The sequence below is a fragment of the Macadamia integrifolia genome, chromosome 7 (genome assembly GCF_013358625.1).
Source record: "Macadamia integrifolia cultivar HAES 741 chromosome 7, SCU_Mint_v3, whole genome shotgun sequence".
NCBI lineage: Eukaryota > Viridiplantae > Streptophyta > Magnoliopsida > Proteales > Proteaceae > Macadamia > Macadamia integrifolia.
In genome coordinates this window covers 31,028,240-31,051,071 of record NC_056563.1, presented here as the reverse complement: position 1 = coordinate 31,051,071, position 22,832 = coordinate 31,028,240, and the positions used below count along the sequence as shown (strand labels likewise).

Genomic DNA, 22,832 nt, shown 5'->3' with positions numbered 1-22,832 from the left:
ACCAAACCCATACTTTAGTTGTTTGTTCATGCATGAAGCATGGAAACTCAATAGATTTCCAAAGTTAAAAGCTGGGCCAGGTTTTCCAAACTCCCAGCCTGACCTTGTTTCATAAGCAAGGTTCAAAAATTCATTTTGTTTTGTCGTTTTGATTGATTAAAAAATATGATAGAAATATTAAATTTTTTTCGCTTCATTTGTATTTTTTTTTTCATGTTTTTCGCTTTGCCATTTTAGGGGGATGGTGGCTGAAATGATCTAAATGAGCGAAACAAAATGATTGAAATTTCAATTAAATAATGCATTTTTTAGACCAAAAATGGAGTATAGATCCTCTCCAACGTTGCCCTAGTGTGCATCGAACGACTGAGAAGACCCAGACATGCACCCTAAGTCTACCCAACCATCAGATGTGTGATGAGGCTTTGGATGCATTGGAAAGGATCTTGGTGCCAGAAATAGTCTGTTTTATGTTTCACCTATAATTTTATTTCGGTGAAATGTCAAAAATATCGAAATTTCAGTGAGTCTTCGAACCATACCAATAAAGGTCATACCATCTCCCATTCATTAATCAGGGTAAGATGAACTAGTGCCTAGGTTCAACCCACCAAGTTGCCCTACCTACAGATAGCTAAGGTTCAACTATTTATACTCCATACATTTGATTCATACAATCCAAGTCACAATAGGTTATTGGATTTTGTGAAAAATATAATCAATTTCACATCAAATATGAATAACTCGATGCAAGGCTGAAAAGGATTTGGGCATTATCTCTTTAATGGTTAACATTTTTTTTAAGATGAGTTTTACCCAAACCCTAATAAGTGGGAATCCCAACACTGATTTGACATAAATGCCCCAGTATTAAGGGTCAGTATCACCTGCCCCACTGCTTTCTGAATCACACTTTAAGTGCATGGGCATATTTGATCGATCTGTCAACGTTGTCAAAATGATTGAATGGTGATCTCACATGATAACACTAGCCATTTGCTAAGTCCCCCAAGTGAACCCACTTTACAGCAACGTTGCCATCACTGGGGCGTAGGGGACCTGGATCCACCACCCACCTTTTATGCAATAATTGGAATGAAAAAGCATGTTAGGGTGAAGGGTTTTTTGTTAAATATATTGATTTCCAGTGCTTTTAGTGCACCACTATAGTCTCAATAATGCAATTCAGATTCTTTTATACGCCCAATGATTGGGAAACGGTACTGATGTTTGGTGGTTGTTAGGACTCTAGGAGGCAATGCTCATGATATTTAGGTTGAACCCAAAGCCATATCATTATGATTTAGGATGTCTAGTATCAACCTTAACTTGAGCTTTAAGCCAGACTTGTGTTATCTCCTGATTAGCTACATGGATTTAGAGAGAGAGAGAGAGAGAGAGAGAGAGAGAGAGCTAGCCCTTTATGCTAGGGGTACAACTGGGCCAGGCTTTGACGGCCCAAGCCCAGCCCAAGTAACTTATCCTTGAATGTCTGCAGCCCAATATTAAGGGGGACAGGCTGAACCAGGTTTGGGCTTTGAATAAAGCTGAAACATCCTATATAATTTTAAGGACCGGGTTTTCCTTCACCCAGAGTCAAGGGAAAACCTATATTTAACTTAAGGAAATAAGAAATCTATCTAAAGTACCACTCAATATGGCTCAATAGGTCACGTATTAGAACAATCTCGTACAATTTCATACATCTCGTGGGCTACATTGGCATTTGTACATAGGGAAGAAGAATACTACCTGGTCACGTGGCCCTGCACTAGCACAGGGGCAGGTATTTTGTATTTCACAGGGGCTTGTGTGTGTGTGTAGCTTAGAGTCAAGCTGGGCTAGGTTGGGGCTATACCTGGCTCGAGACCTTAATCCGAAAACCAGCCCAGTCTGACCAGGCTAGTGTTTCTAGCCCAAGCCAGCCCACGGGTTGAAACACCCAGGTCAAGCCCAAAATTTTTTGGGCGGGCTCAAGATTTTTGGGTCCCATGTTGCACCCTCCCCTCACTCTTTGCCCATGCACATATTGAACCATTGCCTCTTATCAAGTATCAGCTCAGAAAGATGAAATTACACATTGATTATTTTCAACACAAATGAAATGCTAACGGGTATGCATGTAGGAAACAATAGTACAATGCCAGGCATCAAGCAACAGAAAAAGAGCAGAGAAAACATTTTTCCAGTTAGTAGGGGCATTGTTTATATTGTTTTCCCTCCTCTGTTCTGAGTTGCACCTCCCATTTTTCTTGTCCTTGTAACATAGAACAATGTGATTTCTTGGTAACAAATAGCAAATTACATCTTCAATATCACCTACATTTTCTTAAGGAAAGACCCAAAATCTAGTATAGGATGCACCTCCAAAGCCCATTCATATCCCACTGCCATTCAGTGCCTAAACACTGGCATTGCTTGTGTATATAAACTATCTTGTCTGACTGTGCTTATCAGAAGTCCTTTAAGGTTTGAAGTAGATTACAGAAGAACCATTGGAGAGAACAATTATGAAAATGGTTATTGTGATTACTACTAAGAAGAAATCTCAATACAATGGATAACTAAAGGCATCTCCTCTGATCTTACTCTTCATTTCTTTTCTAATAGTCACACCCTCGTGACTATGTAACTACAAAGATTTCAATTTTGAAAAGGGGGGGGGGGGGGGGAACCCACAAATTACATAGGATGGGCTTTCTATATTCGTCGACCTGTAGCTCTGCCGCAAAGGATTGCATTTTGAGGGATATCATACTCTGTATAATAGCTTTGTTCATTGTTCCAGACTCTGATATACAATTGTTGTCCAAGATACTGTCTAGCCCAAATTTGAGATCTTAAGTTCCACATACCCTTGTTATCCAAAGACACCAGAATTGCACTCCAAGAATTTGGATACACCTATAGGAAAATAAATACAGATATCAGTCAAGCTAATGTAATCACTGTACAAACATTTGTGTAAGATTGTACAATGTTGCTCAACAAATGCAAAAGGTAAACCCTGCTTAACACATAGGGCTTGGAAGAATATGTTCATAAGCTCAATATAAATAGTCCCTTTCAGTTACCTGAACAGTGTATCTGGCCACAGCATCATATAGATTGTAGCGTTTCCTCATGGCCGGTGTCCATTGCTTTGACCCAAAGCTATATAATTCAGGGGAAGATAGTAAGACTTAAAAGAAATCCTAAAGGGATGTTTTAGTAATGTTGAACTTCCTTTGATGAATTATAAGCAAGACTTCCTAGCTGTACACACTTCTTGACATGTATACAGAGTAGTTACTAGTTATGGTACCAGCAAAAAACAGAGGGAAAAGAAAAGTAATAAGAAAGAAGAAACAGGTAGAAAGGCTTACCCAACTGTCCAGAAGTCATAACCATCAAGATGCCAAGATTGGATGGTATTCTCATTGTTTTGGAAGACGATTTCGGCAAAATCATGGAGAGTTGTTCCTATGACAGAGGTGCCAAAGTATGTAGGGCCAGATGTAGGTTTGTCCTGGATGGTATTCAAATCATAGACACCCGAAATGTTGTAATAGTCAGCGAGCTTCAAAGGAGTATCTGGGTTAACATAGGACACCCTGTTTACGGCATATCGTAGCTTTCCATTCAACTTAGTTGCTGAGTTTGCCAATATGATTGTCCTTGAAATTGAGATTGTTCCATAATGGTATGATCCTTGAGGGTTAGGCCTGGCTGCATTTGCTGTCAAATTCCACCTTTAAAGAATGAAAAGAAGAGAATAATTAGACCACCTTACTAATATGAAAGTTAGAGGTAAAGGATGATAAAAGCAACTGTTTGGTTTTGTAGCAATCTTAACATAATGTACCTAATAGTCCTAGCTTGCTTCATAGACCAGTGAATATGATAAGTAGGACCAACAGGCAAAGGTCCTGTAGCTTTAGTCTTAGAGTCAGAGTAGTGAAGTACTGCAGTTGCAGTAAAAATAGGCTTTGTGAATCGGGATGAAGCGACAATAAAATAGTCCTTCGATGGCTGATCCAAGGTTACCAGGACAGCCACAGATTGCCCCACATGCACATCAAGAGATTCATAGATTTCTTGCGCAGTATGAGAATTCTCACATTCAACCAACTTCAACTTATGGCCTTGAATCCTGAAGTTGAATGAGGTTGATAAACCCACATTTGAGACCCTGAACATGTAAGTCTTTCCTGAACAAAATCAAGAAAAAACATCAATTTAATGCAGATGCATAAATGTTTTTACCATATCACAACATTTCATTTTCAAACTAATTTTTACAAATCACTTTCTTATTTACCTTGATCACCAGTAAAGGAAGAAGAACTCTTCTGACCATTTATAAGAATAGCATTAGGAAGAGAAAGAGTCTTCCCTGAGTCTAAAGTTTGTTGTAGCACCTGCAGAGCATGATAAAAATGATCCACATTTAGGCTGGCAAATTTATACTAATTTTTTTTTTTCTCTAAATGTGCTTCCCCCAGCCCAGCCCCAGCCCAAGCCCAAGCCCAAGACCAAGCCCATTTGAATTCAAGGGACAAAGAAGAGAAACCAAATTGTGATCATATGCATCACTAACCTTATGGCTGGTATTGTACCAGTCACCTATAAGCAGAGTATACTCTGCAGCAGGGTTGGGATATGGGACTGTTATCACGGACCTATTGTAGATGTTCAATCCCCCAAAGCCGCCGGCGGCTTTGTGCATCAAAGTTGATGGGTAATACGAGAAGGTCCCAATCTGATCTTTTGCCTGGAAATGGTAGGTGAAGTTCGAATTCGAAGGGATGGGGCAATTGGTTCCAAGCACTCCATCTTGCCATGAATTTTTCCTTTGCTTGACTCCATGCCTAGTTTCAAATTAAGACATCATTCACAGTGAGTTCAAACAAATTGGGAGAGGAAAAGTAGTAATGTTTTATTGGGCTTCAGTTAATATTATTTAGGCCCATAACTACAAGTCCCGAGAGGAGTGATCTCCCCATGTGGGATCCCATTATTTTAAGGGTATCCAAACCACTAGTCAAAGCCAAGTCCCATGAGGAGTTAGGCTCCGTTTGGTATCGTTTTAAAAAAACGTTTCTGAAGTTTTTTTGTTCTATTGGAACGAAAAAACAGAATCTTCTGTTTGGTGCACTTATGATCTGTTTCTATTTTTTTGGAACAAAAAGTGAAAAAAAAAACTGAAAAAATGAGATTGGACATGGAGTTCCGTCTTCCCAGTTTCGTTCCATTTTACCAAAAAAAAAAAATTTCCAATAAAAATCTGAAATTTTGAAACACAATTTTTTCGTTTAAAAACTGTGTTTTTACATAGAAACTGAAATTTTTGTTTTTGACATAAAATGATGTTTCTAAAACAGAAACGATATCAAACGAACCCTTACTTCCAGATGTGGAACTCCCTGCTTAAGGGTTATCCAAGTCACTAATTAAGGGCATTAAATGCACCATTGACTTAGAAGCTAGATTCTCTCCCCAGTGGGATCATCCCCGCCCAGAAGTACATGAGAAGAAAATCTTGACTCATTGACTTTTGATCTAATATCTCATGAACGAACGATGAAATCCCATGTGAAAAAACCACCACAAGAAAGAGGGCCAATATTCCGAGAGCCTTTTAAGGTTTTAATTAACTTTATCTAGACGAAAACAACTAATTAGAGCATTTAATGCACAATTGCTTTGGAATATGGATCTTATTCCCACATGGGGATCATCCTCACCCAAAAATGGGTCTCGCACAAAGGATACCCCATGACAAGTGACAAGTAGAATCCCATGTGGGAAGGACCCAGACTCCATGAATGCTTCTTTCAGGTTCTAATTAGGTAGCTATACACATTGGTAAAGCACATGCTTGGGATTCAGCAGCCATCATCAACATTCAACGGTAAGGGAGATCTTCTATCAATGGATGCATCTCCATGATTTAGTTTGAAAGAATTGTGAATTGTGAAAACCAGAAAAGAAAAGAAAATATGGAAAGAGCTGCAAAACATCAAACCACGTAAAGAGGATAGGCTGATCAAGCTTGTTAAAAACGTTAATGACAAGGTTATCATTAGTGATACAATCAATTTGTGGACCTGGAAACTGCCCATTGATGAGTATTCCCTGCAACATAAATTTAAAAAAAAAAAAAAATCCATTAGTGGGTTTCCAAAATCAAAAAAGGGTTTGAGACTTGTTGTCATGGAAATTAACCAACCTCTTGAGAAACGCCAAGAGGAGATATGGTTCCATAGGTAACCTCCCAAGTGAAGAATCTGTAAGGATCTTCTGCTCTCACAAGAACAACACTGAAACAAGCCAAAGCTCCCAGAAATAAATGCAGAGCCGCCATTGCCTGTCTCTCTCAAGACCCAAATTAAGAAGAAGAAAAGGAGTCTTTTTACTTATACAGAAACCTTAGAACCAGCTGAGTGAAGTGGGCGAGAAGGAAAGTAAGGTGAGGTTGAAACTGGACGCGGCTTAAAGAAAGTTTACGAAACCTTAAATAAGTTACAAGAAGAGAGAAGAAAGAAGAGAGAAGAAAGAAGAGAGAAATTAATTTATTAAAAAATGAAAATAAAAATGGAGATGAACAGGGTGGAAGTCTGGAAGACTCGAAGTTCAACGACGCCGACGAAACTAAAGGCTGAAAGCTCATTTGCGGCGCACTTCATGGTCATGAGTCATGAGTCAAGAGTTATGAACCATTACGTATCTCTTCTATGGAACTCTTCCAGGCTAGTTCTGGTCCCACCATAACTGAAATTCGAATGGTGGGGTCGATCCCATTTGACTAGAGTTTAATTATTTTTTTATTATTATATTAGTAGGTGATGGTGAGATCACAGAGATGAGCTGCGAGTTGAGAGTTGAGAGTTGAGATCAGATATAACGAGGCCGAGAAGGCCGGAGCGGAGAACGGATCAGCCATTAATGAGAATAATTATGAGATTGATGATAAAATAAGAACACATTTAGAAGCATATAATATGTATACCAATGGGAACTGAATTGAAGAAATTAAGGAAGAGAGTTATACATAGTTAGTTGATCGAATGACAGCAAAGATAGAAATCACTATCACATGTGAAGCCGAAGACATTGGGAGGTTTCCATGGATCGGGTCTTCTCTTTCTCTTCTCAGGTTCCAAACAAAAGGCAGAAACCTTCTCCCTCATCATCTCTCTAAAGTGTCTATACCTTAGCTATTTTATGTCAATGAGAGGCAGTCTCTTGATTAGCTTCCAGTCTTCACACTTGGTTGTCAAATGATGAAGTAATCTCAATCCTGTTTCTTGATTTTTGTCTCTTTTTATTTATTTATTTTTTTCATTTTAATAGTTTTTTCTCTACGCTCTAGCATGTAGCGTAACTGTTAAATTACATTATTGTAACTTGTTGATCACAAGTTCGAAATTTGGAAACAACCTCTTCTTTGATTTGGCTACATGGATCCAAAATAGAAATAGGGATATAAAGAGACAACATAGGTAAGATAAGATGAGGTACATAGTAGGTAGACGTAAAAAGTAAAAGCATCATAGGAACATCCTCTACAAGTAAGGGTGTTAATCGGTTCGATTTCAATGCATATGGTGCGGTTCGATTTGGTTCACATTTATTTGGCTGAAACCAAAACCTCACCATATACTAAACTGTTGCACTTTCTGAAACAGCAACCGTTTAGTAAACGGTTTCAGTTCCACGGTTTCTAAATGGTGTCAATTTTACGGTTTTGACCTCGATTTATTCCATACAGTTTCTAAACGGTTGGCAATCGGTTTGCTAGTTTATTCGCATGTTTACTAAATTTTGCTTTTGTTGATAAACACTTCAATCTTGTATCAAATTAAATGAGGCATTGAACACGCAAGAATTTAACTACATAACTACATAATACGAGTAAATTATTGAATATAATGTTGGACAACCTCTATGGTCCTTAATTTTTCCCTAAATTAAACCATTATATTTTATTAAAACAACCAAATATTTAATTGTTATACGGGTTAGTCGAATCAGGTTTGACGGATTAAACGGTTCAATTTTCACGGTGTTAATTCGGTTTGAAACCAACGGTTTAAACGGTTAAAATTAACCGAGCCCATTAAACTAATTGGTTTTAAACTTGAAACCAGAATCAAACCATTTACTAAACGGTTTTGCGGTTTCAGTGTAAACGGATTGGTTCGGTTTTGGTAAACGGTTTCAGTTTCAAATTCACATCCTTACCTACAAGGGGTCGGCAACTCGAATCTTTGTCCTCCACAAAACTCTATCCGTGGTCATACTACATCTAACCCTACCATATGCATATCTTTTCTTACCACTTCATCAATAGTCATTTTGAACCTACCCCTACTTCTTCTAACTCTATCCAATTGAATCTGGTCACTCTTCCTTATTGGGGCATCCATAGGTCTCCGTTGGACATGACCATACCACCTCAACCAGTTCTCACGGAACTTGACTTGGATTGGGGCGACTCTTACATTGCTTCTAATGTGATGATTCCTTACTCTATCTCTTTTGGTATTTTTGCACAGCATCCTCATCATTCTCATCTCCGCTACACTCAGTTTGTTCAAATAACTCTTCTTGACTGCCCAACACTTCGCTCCATAGGTCATAGCTGATCATATAACTGTCTGGAAGAATTTTCCCGTGAGTTTGATAGACACGTTTTTGTCACATAACACTTCCAATGCACCTCTCCATCTCGTCCATCCCACTTTAATTTTGTGTGGACAACACCGTCCTCTATATTACTCTCTTTGCTATTGATGGATCCTGGTTATTTAAAATAGTCACTCTAAGGTAGTTTTTGTTCTCCAAGCTTCACAACTCCATCCCATCCACCAGTTTGGCTGAAGGGACACATCAAATATTCAATCTTCGTTCTATTTACCATAAAGCCTCTTGATTCTAAACATGAGTTAGGGATGTAAATGGATCAAAATATTCCCTGATCGGATATGGATTCTTCTACACAAATATGTTTACGAATCAGATTTGGATTTTTTACTATCTGTTTACATCTTTGACTTGTGTAATCTGGACCTTCCTCCTCCCCCCAATGAATACAACTTTTTCTCAATCCATCTTTCGAAGTTGTCTTAGTTCTTTTCCTCATCCTCTGTCTAAACTTTAAGAACCCTCAAAATTATTAATTGATTATCTAATTTGATCGGATAATTATTTTCTGGACAATTTGAATTTGGATTTGAATACCCCTAAACAGATAGAAATACAAATCAAATTCGAATTTTCAGCTATCCATTTACACCCCTACTCAGAGATGCACACGATGTCACAATAGGATACCATTGAATATTTAAGGTTTTCATGCTTGGTAAGAATAAATGTCATAATTGACTTGAAACAGATTGGACTTTTATAACCAAACAATGTAGATTGAGTTTGTCGAGAATATCCCTTAGCTGTAGGTTAGCAGGAAAATAAGATGAACTAAAAAGAAAAAGCCCATTAGTACCTCTAATATCAATTACCCTACTCTCTTTTTTGTGAAACAAAAACATAGGCTAGTAAGTAGGCTACCCAACAGGTCCGATCCACACGCCAATCCAGTTGACAGATTTGGTGAGCCACATGGGCCGATCCATGCCTGAAGGAATAAACCCTATCTTGTTTGCTTTGGTTCTAACTTCTGAACAATGAAGTTGCCTAGGGCAACTCAACTTTCAACTTTCCAAAAAATGAAGGCTTCAAAGGAAAGAAAAGAAGCCTTTGGCAGATCTGCTCTGGTCACTTTTTTTAATATTTCAAAAGCCCACATAAGGTTTATGTGATTGATACAAGAAAGAGAGAGAGAGAGAGAGAGAAGAGGCTAGTGGTTTCTAGGATTTTTCCTTTGTTGTAGTTTTTCTATGTAATTTATATTTCATTAAACAAAAAATAAGTCGGATATACTACTACAATATGGTTCTGAAGATCAATAGCTCTGAAAGCTGTAATGTATCCCAAGGTTTACAAGGCTTTAATGGAGAGATATTATGAGTCCTGACTTTTTTTTAATGCCTTGAGGTAGATTATAAAACTTTTTTTTTAAGTTACAGACTTGTATAAAGTTGACTTCTTTGAAAGAGAATGGTGCAAATTTTATTGACCCATTTTTTCTACACCCAAATTCAATCTCTTGACTGATGGGTTCCAATGGCATCCATAGGGCATCATGCAACGTAGGAGAGTAGTTTCAACATTTCGTTTATAAGGGATAGAGAAGTACAGCCATTTACTTTTCTTTCACACACGATGACAGAAAACTTTTCCTCAAGTTTTCCTTCACTGCATTATCAAGGAACCATTGAACAACCACCAAGGACTAGACTTCTTTACCGCTTATTTACGAATGCTAGAAAATATTACCTCGCTCCTCCCCACTCCACTATTGTGCGATATCCTATGGATACCATCCGAACAGTCTTTCGACTATGAGTGTTGGAGAACTTGGTCCAATCATAATTATTCACTTTTTAATTTGTTGAACTTCCAAAATGAAATACAATGAATAGAGAACAGGTGAAAGTATTATCAAATGAAAATAAAGAGGTGAAGGAAAACTTGTTTGTTCCTATGTTTATGCGAGAACTAATGAAAACATATGAGAAAACAAATAAAGATATCATTTTTCATTCATATAAGCCAAGTTATCATTTCGCCCTACAATTGTCTAGGTTCATGACCACTCCTCACAGGCCACAGATACCATTTTCCCTAAAAAAAAATAAAATAAAAAATAGAATTCCCAAATACTAACCACATGAGCCAAATGACTACAAAGTCAACCCTAATGGGAACCGTGGTTCCTCCTTCCTTGGTACATAACAAAACTCTTGTAAGCTAACAGTGTAAAATAAATAAATAATTTTAAACTAATAATATTAGTCAACGTTTGGTAACATGGCCAACCAAACACACGGCAAAGCTAAGAAGAATTCTGCGATTGAGATAAACAGGTTGTCCCATTGCCTTTTAATAAGAACGACCATGTGATATTGGATATTATTTAATTATATAGGATATTATTATTTAATTATGTATTTATTCAAGTATTTGTAATAATTTCTCTCTATTTTAAAATAGCTAAAGTATCAAAAAACCCTCATTCAGCTGGGGTAGTTTACATGGCCAGTTGTAATTGACAAGCAATTGGTCATTTAGCCATAGCTCCATTTTTCCTTAGATATTTTATATATATTTCAAATAAGAGAAAAAGAATCTTATTAATCTGGCACAAGAAATGTTCAGACATAGCAGGTGTGAAATGATCACGTTGCCTTCATCCCTGTGTACACTGAAGATGCTCTTGCTTGTGCTTCATTGGTCCGCACATTTGGCATTTCCTGTGCCATATCCATAGGGTTCTTTCACCTTTTAAATAATTGAACTATGATTTTTTTTTCCCCTTCTTATTTTAACTATACTGCAAAAATTAATTCCATCTTATTTTAACTTATTAATCCAATTTTCACCAAGATCTCCTAACATGGAAGAGTTCATTTAGACTAATATTTTATATATATAAAAAAAGACTAGGCATACTGCTAAGATGTTCAACTTGTGTCACACTCTCTCCCTCCCTTTCGAATGACTCTCATACTTTTTCCATCTTATCCCTCCATTGGCTGAACCACTAGCTCCGAGAAAACTAGCGGTATATCCAACATTCTTCTGTATATGATATAAGGGTTAATGAACTATGCCTACCTGAAACTAGAATTTGAACACCAAATATTTTGTCACATGTGTACAAAAAAAATATATTTTGTCACATGAAATATAGTTCGGCCGCCCCCTACCCTTTAAAATATTAATGGAACAAATCTGCAGATATCTTCTAGAATCATAAGATTAATCAAGATAAAAAATTTGGTTGCTCACGGCTCACTTCTTTCTCATGCATGTTGAGATATTTTTCCCTTCTTCTGATTATAGCATTAGAGTACAAACTTTAAAAAAAAAGGCCAACAATTGGAAGGAAATCATATTTCAAATAATGTCTAAAAGAAACTTGCATGAATTTTTTTTTTTTTTGTTAGAAAACTTGCATGACAGTCCCATTAATTGCTAATAAGAGATATATTTATCAAAATAAAAATTTTAAAGGTGAATCTTGTTGTAACCAAAATAGGGAAGTGAGGTCGGTTGATGAGGTTACCTTGATTATCTATGCCTCTTCTAGGGCTACGAAGAGTCGGACCCTCTGGGTGAGACTACACCTCCACCCCTGATGAGCATTTTTTCCATCATCTCGAATGTGGCACCAAGTGTGCTGCCTAGGGCTCTTGGTGTCAGGTGCACCATTCTTGATTCTGATGGTCATCTTAAGCTGATTACTTCGGATCACCTAGCCCTTGCTCCTGCGGTGGTGGGTTAGGTTTTAATAGTTCAAATGGGTCTGTCCCATGCTCGATGGCTCGGCATCTCCCCCCCTTCTATCTTGTGTATTGTCCAGGACATTCTTATGCTGAAGTCCTCCTTCTAATTTTGTAATTTTATACATGTCAATAGTTGTAACCTTATTTTGATTACTTCTTGTCTTATTTTCAAAAGTTTTTTGATGTAAATATTAAAAAAAAAAAAAAAAAAAGGTTTTTTAAATACTAGGAAAATTATTTGTCATTATGATGATAATTATCCATCTAATAATTGAAGGTGATGTTTTAAAAAATTACAATATATTAGAGTTATTCATTTTTCACAACTTTTAAAATTTAAATCATCTGTTCTTCAGTAGTTGGGGGAGTGCACAATAATGTCTAGAGTATCAGTACAAATATATGGACATACACGGGATGTGCGTTAATAAAAAATGAGGGATTTTTTTTTTTATTCGAAGAAAACCAAGAACGTTACATATTAATCAAACTGCTAATAGATAAGTTCTCATATGAGATCCTAGTTCTACGATCCATAGCCTTATATGCAAACCTCTTAACAAGTTGGACAAGGTTATCATTTTTTACACAAAAGGTAGGTTTAGAGAGGTAACTGTCCAGTTCAATTCTACTCGATAATGTGGTCTATGGCCACTTCAAAAAATGGTTCGGCTTCATTAGATGTTCAAGTTCTTCCAGATCAGTCCAAATTTTGTCCACGTCTCTTCCTTGCTTTATAGATTCTCCTATGCCATGTAGTACTCCCTGGGCTGCTCCCTCAAAAGCCTTTCCTGTCATTGTAAAATTTGCAATTAAAAATAAGCAAATATTTTGAGTACAAAGGGCAGTTGCCCATCCTGAGATGTTAAGAGACCAGTTTGACATTGCAGTTACGACCAGAACATGTTCATTTAAAAAAAATTGTTGAGATTAATTGGGAGGTATTGGTTCCCTAATAATCATTGAATGGGCAGTAGATGGCAGTCCCAAATGTAAAGAAAACCATTTGTGTACTTGGTTTATTACAAGAATAGGATCTGTGGATTTTGAAGTTATAAAAACCATGTTCCTATGCTTCCATAGAAAATAACAAGTTATGATAAAACCGGTAAAGAACCTGACTAAGTCAGCCTTAGGAATTGTACCCGAATTAAATAGATACATTATTAAAGCATTGAAAGATGAAAATCGGAAGAACTCTACTCTTAAACCCAAGGGACCCATTGCCCAGATCCTTTTCGTGAGATCACAGGTAAGGAAAACATGTTGAGTGTTTTCCTGTTCCCTATGACAAAGGTCACAAGTGGTGTCTAAATCCATCCATTTGTGCAAAGTCTCTTTAGAGGGGAGTCTTTCCATAGCCAATCTCCAAAAGAATAGCTTAAATTTGGGGTGAATCTTGAGTTTCCAAAAAAATCGCCACCATTGAGAGCATAGAGACAAACAAGAACACCTGTTAGAACACCCATGTGTATTAGTATGCAAACAATTTGTAAGGAATTGAGCAGCTATCTTTGTAGTTAGTACCCCTTTCTTTGATACATGACACCACCATTTATTAGTATTAGGAGTTATAGGAAGCTTGGAAATCAACCTTGCTATATGGATAGGCAAAATAGAAGATAATAAGGATGTATTCCATTGATGACCTACCAACAAGGCACTAACATTTTCAATTTGAGAAGAATTTTCCTGGTGTGTTAGAGTTAAGACACGATTAGTTTCAGAATTAAAAATCCAAGGATCATGCCATACGAAAGTATTAGTCCCATTACCCACTTTTCGATAAAACATGTGCTTTAAGGTAGGGAGAATACTTACAATGGCATTCCAACAAGTGGATCCCCTAGATTTAAGAGTATGAGGGTCAAAAATGGATCTGTTGTGGAAATACTTAGCCTTGAGCATGCGGGCCTATAGACTTTGAGGGTTGGTAAGAAGTTGCTATCCTTGTTTGAGAAGGAGGGATTTGTTCTGAGTTTCACGTAATCCCAAACCTCCCATCCTTTTAGGTAGGCAAATCTTCTTCCACCCAATCAAGTGTGCCCCTTTTTTTGAAGGGGAACCATTCCAAAAATGTGAGTAAATCGAATCAAGCTTCCTGCAAGTAACTTTAGGTAGTGCAAAGCAAGACATTAAATATGATAGAGTAGAAGATAAAACTGATTGGATAAGAGTGGATCTACCCTCAAAGGTTAACAATTTAGCCTTCCAAGTGCTCAGTTTTTGTTCCACTCTACGAACCAAATTATTGAAATTGGTCGATCTAGCCCTGTGGTGATACAAGGGTGTACCCAAATAACCTGTATCAAGAGGCATTTCCTGGATTCTCATAGATTGACACAACACCTTTTTTTCTGCTGGTGACACATTAGCGCTAAAGGCCAAGCCACTTTTCGAGAAATTTATCGAAAGACCAGATAAGTCATTAAAAAGATCAAGAATACACTTAATAGTGGATAAATCCTCATGAGTGGCTCTGCAAAAAATAAATGTGTCATCAGCAAAGAATAAATGAGAGATCTCAAGGGCCTGTCTAGAAATCTTAATACCTCTAAAGAGATTAAGATCCCTAAAAGTACAAAGCAAACGAGATAGGCCTTCCATGGCAACAATGAACAAAAAAGGGCTCAAATGACAACCCTGCCTGATGCCCCTAGATGATTTAAAAAAATTAAAAACAGAACCATTGAGTTTAATAGAAAACGTTGGCGAAGAAATGAGGGTTTTTATGAGGTTTTCCCACCTTGGGCCTAAACCTAAAAAGTTAAAAATAGCCAACAGGAAATTCCATTCTAGCTTATCATAAGCTTTGGCCATGTCAAGTTTAATAGCCACAAAATCTGATTTATCTTTTTTCTTTTTAAGAAAGTGAAAGATTTCCCGAGCAGTGAACACATTATCAGTAATCTGTCGCCCTGGGACAAATGCAGACTAGCATGGGGAGATAAAATGGTCCAAAAGAGGTTTAATTCTTGAGGCAAGAATCTTTGCAATTATCTTATAGGACACATTGCACAAGCTGATGGGTCTAAAATCAGTAACCTTACTGGCAGATTCAGTCTTGGGGATCAGGAAAATAAGGGTATGGTTGGTTCCAGATGGAAGGAGGCCTGTAGAGAAGAATTGTTGTACAAAGCGACAAACATCAGATCCAACTAGATTCCAAAACTTTTGAAAGAAGACCGCCTAAAAACCATCTGGGTCAGGGGCCTTAAAGGCTCCAAAAGAGAAAACAATATTTTTAATTTCAGTGTCAGATGGGGGAGCAGTGAGTGGAGAGGGGTCAAGAGATGGGAGAGGGTTGAAGAGGCATTCAATAAAAGATGGGTCCAATGGATTAGAGGTTGTGAAGAGCTCAGATAAGAAAGAAGCAAATTCAGCTGCAATTAGAGGAGGGTTCATTAAACAAGTTCCAGCAGGTGTGATGACAGAATCAATTTTCCTTCGATGTTGATAAACTTTAGTCATGGTGTGAAAGAACCTCGTATTTCTGTCTTCTTCAGAGAAATAGGACTGTCGAGATTTTTGGAGCCAGAAGCATTCCTCAGCATCAAGGTTCCATTGAAATCTAGAAGATAGAGTTGAGAACTCAGATGGTTCAACACTGTATGAGTTTTCAAGAGCCAAAAGCCTTGATAAAATATGGTCCTTGAGTTGATTAATACGTCCGAACACCTCCACATTCCATTTGAGTAACATTCTACTGAAATCAGCTAATTTAGTGGGTAAAGAGGCATTGTCGAGTGAAGGCCAAAGTTGGGAATAGAAAGGGATGAACTCAGGATGATTCAACCATGCATGCTGGTAATGAAAGAGTTTTTTGAAACGTCGTATGGATGGATGATTGGTAAGAAGGATTGGATTATGGTCAGAGCCAACAGATGGTAATTTGGACAATTGAGCATTGGGGCACATTGACAACCATTCCGGATTGGCATAAGCCCGATCGAGGGATTCTTTGACAAGGTTCGATGGTCTTTGTTTGTTAGACCAAGTGAATGGATTTCCAAACAGAAGGATTTCCTCAAAGTGAAAAGTTGAGATAAAGTCTGAGAACACAGTGGAAGAGGGTGAGTGTGTAAAGGGTATTCCTCCCGATTTTTGGGACTGAGAAGTAATCTCATTAAAGTCTCCCCATCATCAAAATAGGATCGGAGAAGGAAGATAAAAGAGAACAATTCATACCAGCCTTCTCTTCGAGTGATGCTTTGATGGGAGCCATATAAATATACTAAACCCCAAGAAAATGGAAAGGAAGAAAATGGGGTAAAGTGGATGAATATAAAAAATGACCTATAGACAACCGAATGTGTTGTAATATCATGGGAAATAAGGGTCCAGAGTCCGCCTTTTCTCCCAGAAGAACCCATACTATTAATAAAGAAAGATGTGTTGTAAGAGTGGGGCGTTGAGAAAGGTAAAAAACAAGAGTGGTCCATCACTTTGGTTTCACATAAAAATACAATATCAGGTTTATACTTTTTGAGATGGGAAGAAAGTGTTTTCTTAGTTAAAGATGAATGGAGCCCCCTAGCATTCCAGCTGAGTATTAGCATTGTAAAGACGAACAAACAAACGAGACCGAAAAGATAGAAAGATGGATAAGTGTTAACCAAACAAACATTGTACAACCAGACTTCAGAATTTATGAATTCTATACAGAAAAAACCGCATTCAAACAAACTATGCATAGAAAAGAACGTATCATAGGAAATGGTCGCCAAAACCGAAGCTCATAAATTAACCAATTAAAGACCAAGTGCTAGGGAGAAAGGAATGACAGCTACCTAGGTATGAACTATCTTCTTAAGTAGCATTGGCTAAAATGATACCGGGAAAGAATAATGCTAAGAGACACACAGAAGAAAACTGAAAGAAAAATAGAACACGGATGAAATATGCAGAGTATAGTTACCTGGTCTCGAAGTGACATTCCGTTCTCCCTGTTATGAGTCGATGTCCCAGTTTCAATACCACCATTTGTGGCCAATCTTCCCACATGGGAGGTAGCGTGGCCCCGCACTGGTGGGAGGACACGTAGAAGCATCAATAGGGGAGAAATTTCCACTTTTCATGAAGGGCGCAGGGTGGTCATTTTACCTCTTCTATGTCTAGGCTAGGGGTCACGTTGTCTTTCAGGCTTTCTTTTTCCTTAATTAAATTAGACTTGAAATTTGACATTTGACTAATCTAAGCCATGTTATTGTTCCTATCAATGATGAGAATGAACTTATCCTTTCTCCACTTAGCAAAATAGATGTTTTTTGACATTAAGATGAGGGTAATTTACAACGCCACCCCCTGAAGAATGCCAATATTAGAGGGCACCCCCTCTTTTTCACCAAATTAGATTCGGACCCCTGTCGTCATTGTCTGTTAAATGATGCTATGAAATGACACTTTATCCCTTTTGAGTAAAACACTTCTTCTTTTTCATTATCCGCCACCCACCGCCCAATGCTTTGGATATCAAGCCACCCCAGCGCCGGAAAAAGAACCTCCATCGTCTTCATAGCCAAATCGTGACAAGCAGTGGAGCTTCACCTTTGGATTCTCATTCTCCCTGTCTAAACCTTCATGGAGAAATCAAAGAGGGCCTGCACAATCACTGAAATCCCCTGCTCTCTGGGAATTGCCGAACACTTTCATGGTCGGTTAGGAGGTTGAGTAGGTGGTAGCAGCAGAAATTTGGGAATCAGGAGAGATGCCTTGCCGAAGTTGAATGAAATACGGCGAAACCAATCCGTATTGCGGTGGTTTAGTCCCAGGATCCCATCGGAGTATTTTCTTTGGATATCCATTTTTTCAACGATAGGATGAGATCTGATGAGGAGAGATTCCGATCATCTCACAAATCACTGATTGCAGTTTCTTGAAACCTAAGGAATGATGGATCTCAACATTACCTAACTCGATCTCACGTTTTTCGTTGAAGAAAACAACAGGACAAGAAGAAATGACATTTATCCGACGATCTTGAAACAATAACAGAGTTGCATATTAATGGAGAACTCCAAAAACCAAAACCCAGAGATGGAGTAGACAATGGGAGGAGTAAGGAAAATTTTAAGAAAAATCCAATGAACTCACAGACACAAAAATTGATTTTTACGAAGTCCAAAACAAAAAGGATAACAAGGTCCAACAGAGATTAGAATAAACCAGAATAAACCAGAATAAACCAGAATCCGAAACATACCACCAACTCATCAACCATGAAGAAGGCACACAACACAATAGCTTTCATTCAACTTAGGAAACACTTCTTTCAATTAAAAGCAAAGATATACATCAAAGAAAAAGGATAATCGAAAATAGGAACTTAAAAGAGAGCTGCCAAAGAAGGTGAAGGGGTTAGAAAGAGACTCGAAAGAGGAAACTAAAGATGCATTTGTGGGGATTCAGAAAGAGACAAGAGTAAGCTTAATGAATCTCATACACGCATGCAATTGCTTTTGGTGTTCTTCTCCGTAATTGCTAATCTGCAGCGTTTATCTGACAATCTTGAAACCTTCTCATGGATTAACGATGTGGAGGCCTGATGAGGAGAGATTCCGATCATTTGACAAATCATCGATTGTAGTTTCTTGAAACCTAAGGAAGGATGGATCTCAACATTACCTAACTCGATCCCAAGTTCTCCGTTGAAGAAAACAACTGGAAAAGAAGCAACTACTACGACCTCCATTCATTGGAATTGGAGAGACATAATTTAGTATTTCATCAGAGACGAACAGAGGGGAGAGAGAGAGAAGCATTGGATAGGCTGAGAAAGTGAGGGGTGTGGGTGGTGTGGAGATGGTGGATCTTGTCGGTGATAGTGGAGAGTACGCCTGGAAGGCGGCGAATGTGGGTTGCCTAAGGGTATGTGAGCTGGATGAAGAAGCCAGTGGTGACATGACTATAGGGGTAGATGATTTGGGGTGATAATTATTACATGGGCATTTTAGGTACTTCACATCAAGAGTATTTTGGTATTTAAAATAAAATATAGTAGCTGACATCAGCATATAAGGTATATTCCTTAACAGTGACTGACGGCAGGAGGTCTGAGTCTAATTTGGTGAAAGAGAGGGGGTGTCTCTCTAATATTGGCATTCTCCAGGGATGGCGTTATAAATTACCCTTAGATGAATGACATACCTTAATGATAATAATAATTCGCTTTATTCAAAAGTGTATATTTTTTCGAATAAACATATAAAATAACAGGATTTACTCTCATTGAAAAATAATAATGTATTATATTAAGAGGAAAAAAAGTAAAATTTGTTTTCCCATCAACTGTTGGTTAAAATTTACAGCAAGATTTTCCCTATAACTAAAGTACCAATTAATACACTGCACAATCAGAACATCAACATCCCCTTCTGTTTTTTTTATTTCATTTTGGTTTTGACTTGAAGCATGGTTTTCAAAATGATGAAGAGTTAATAAAATTAAAAAAAATTGAAAGCAATGGGAAAAATTAGAAATCGACCAAACCACACTATGGGGTTTTCTCAATTCTTCAAAGACAAAATAAAAAATAAAATATCTTACTTTGGTTGAGCCAATCCAATTTTTAAACCATGGTCGATGAATTTGTATGATTTCTATTTCAGAAATGATTCGATTTGATTTCTTCACCTTATTACAGTGAAATAGAAAATCAAAATTTCACTGAAATTCTCAAATAGGTGAGAAATTCTTTTAATTTTAAAATTGAAATTACATTCACTCTTGCTCTTTATTGGGCACATAGTTAATTTGTTGGGCAAAGCAGTAATTTCATGTTAAAAGTAAAACACCACTTCTTCTTTTGTTGCTTGTCTCACCACCACCGCCACCGCCACCACCACCATCACCTTCTCCCCAAAATATTTTGAGAATCTAACTATGAAATGAATCTTATTCTTGCAATTTTTCAGATTGATGCAACGAATCTATCTTATTCTTGCAATTTTTCAGATTGATGCAACGAAATTTCTATCTGCTGACTATTTCAAGAAATCAATCTAAAATAGAAATAGAAATCAAAATCATACCACCAAGTTAACCCTTCACGCATGTGTTCAGTTTTTCAAACCAATAGTAGTAATTATGGTCAAGATTTGAATGTTCAATTAAACAAGGAAAAATGCCAAATAATTGGGAATCCTATCAAAAACCTTAATTCGGGATGGCTCAAGAATATCTTAAGACACATCCAAGATCCCATATAATTGATGATGAACTGTAACTCTATAACTCTAACTATCTCAATAGATTTAATACATAGTAGATCATATAATTGAATTTGCATTCGAAGTTTCAAAAAATTGGCCAGTCCAAATTGATCCTTTTTTTTTTTTTGGGTGGGTGGGTGGGGTGGGAATTGTCCCCTATCTCTTCGATGGTTCAAACAGTCACATCAAACATCCTCTAATTTGATGGCTCAAAATAGAAAAAGGAGAATGCTCCACTAATTGCCATATAATTGAGATAGTTCATCAAGTGAAAACATCATCTGTAGTGAGTGCAGTGGTGCGATGAGCATCAGATGGCCAAGACGACCTTGGGGCATGCTCTTGGCCATCCGATGCTCACCGCACCGCCGCACTCACTACAGAGAATAACCGCCCATTCATCAGGCAATGGACTAACCACATTAGCCATAACTTCTCTTAACAAGAAATACCTCTCTTAACAAGCTGTCTACAGAACATTCTACATATAATGGGATTTTTAGTCCTGGGGAATAATAGCAGAATCTCAGATTCCTAATCTAATCTCAGATACAAAATGTCTCATTTAGCAACATTATTGGCATACATATTTTTAGATCAACAGATGCAACCAACCCAAAAGGCGAAATCCAAACCAGTGATGAGACCTTCATATGTATGTACAAGGTCGAATACTACATCTCAAGGTGGCTACAACATTTTCACAAGGGAAAAAGGTGATCTGAGGACAGCGGGTTTAGCCCTTCTGGGATGACAAAATGTGGTGTTTATAGGGGCCACCGAGGAATCCTAATTGTGACCCAATGAAGGCTACTAAGGCCCATAGCACGAGGCCTCTTCAAAAGGGCTGTCCCAATATAACAATACCAAACAACAACTTCAGCCATTGCCATTGTGATCAGCAAAACCCCAGTACAGCATCAAGAATGGTATTCTTATTGGTTCTTCATGGGAAACCCTTGCTACCAAAGCTTTTCCTAGGATCAGAACCCACCCTGTCGAAACTCAAAAAGATGCAGTTCACCCAAAGAGAATAATAATTATATTCTTGAAGCCTTCATTACAACTTATGATGTTACTAGTGGTGCAATCATATGAGGCACTCATGTTAAAGTTGTTTCCTACTCTCAAGGAGCTACCCCAGAAGTCCAGGTTCAGGTCCAGCCACTGTGCTTTGCCATCAAGCAGCCTCCATTGGAAGGGCCAATTATTGTTTCTGTTTCTTGAAGTTGAAGGTTTTTCTTTCTTAAAGATTGAAGATATTCACAAGGATTAATAAATTTCATTTTCCTATAGCTCATCTGAGCTCATAATGCTTTTGAGAATCAAGTTTCTTGTAAAACTAGGGTGGTCCTTGTGCAGAAAATCTAACACATGGTATATGAGGGAAGAGAAAGTGAAAGTAGAATTGATCTTTGGTCCTGGCCACAATATGCCAGAGATTTCACCAGCTCAACTAGTTGGCACCTTTTACTCATGGCTTAAAAACACCAAATTGGACATGAGATCAACCTCCCTCGATCGAATCCTAGAAATTGGACTTAGAAAGACAACAACGATTTTCAAAACCTCTGTTGATTTTCTGTTATTTTTTTGGATGAATAAATAATGCATTACCAAGATGAGAAGAAGAATATACAAAGAAAAGAAAAAAGGGGGGGCGGGGAGGGGGGGGGGAGCATACATGCTATCAAGAAGAGGGAGTTTGGTAAGATCAACCTGGAGGTTCCAAGAAGTAATGATGTGGGAATTTTTGGCCCAGTTAAGGGGACGGACCGAATTAGGAGTGCATGGACTTTGGAGGAAACATCAAAGTAGATAACTTTCCAAATTTTATCCGAGGAACAAGATTTGAGAGTCCATCTATAAATGTTCAAAATTTTAGTAACTAAAAGAAACAAAAATGGTAAAAAATATAAAGATTAAAGACAGATCATGGACAATTGAAAAGAGGATTGCAAGAATGGTTCAAAATTGGAACTCGAAACCTATTCTTAAAATCATGCTTCTACTAGAAGTGGATTTTGAAGAGAATGGTTTTATTTGGTCTTAGTGAATCTAAATTTTTTTAGTAAAGCAATTTTTGTTTAGATAACCTCCCCTGGTTGCTACAGATCATTAGATGTTAGCAAGAGGATGCAAAGGACAGAGTTATCCACTCTGCATTGACAATGTTGTCTTCCATAGAATATGCAATTATGGCCTAGTATTATGTGCGACAAGGTCAATG

General features: G+C 37.6%; 1 protein-coding gene across 1 annotated transcript; it reads right to left on the bottom strand.

Annotated features, from left to right (window-relative positions):
* Positions 1 to 2,583: 2,583 nt before the first annotated feature.
* LOC122085082 (L-ascorbate oxidase homolog) lies at positions 2,584 to 6,457 on the bottom strand. Its single transcript, XM_042653523.1, has 8 exons — positions 6,212 to 6,457; positions 6,008 to 6,117; positions 4,580 to 4,850; positions 4,301 to 4,400; positions 3,845 to 4,190; positions 3,366 to 3,731; positions 3,075 to 3,153; positions 2,584 to 2,904 (listed from the first exon to the last, which is right to left on the bottom strand). Exons 1-8 carry the CDS (start codon positions 6,344 to 6,346, stop codon positions 2,701 to 2,703), a joined length of 1,611 nt encoding a protein of 536 aa, XP_042509457.1. The 5' UTR covers positions 6,347 to 6,457; the 3' UTR covers positions 2,584 to 2,700.
* Between the last annotated feature and the right edge of the window lie 16,375 nt (positions 6,458 to 22,832).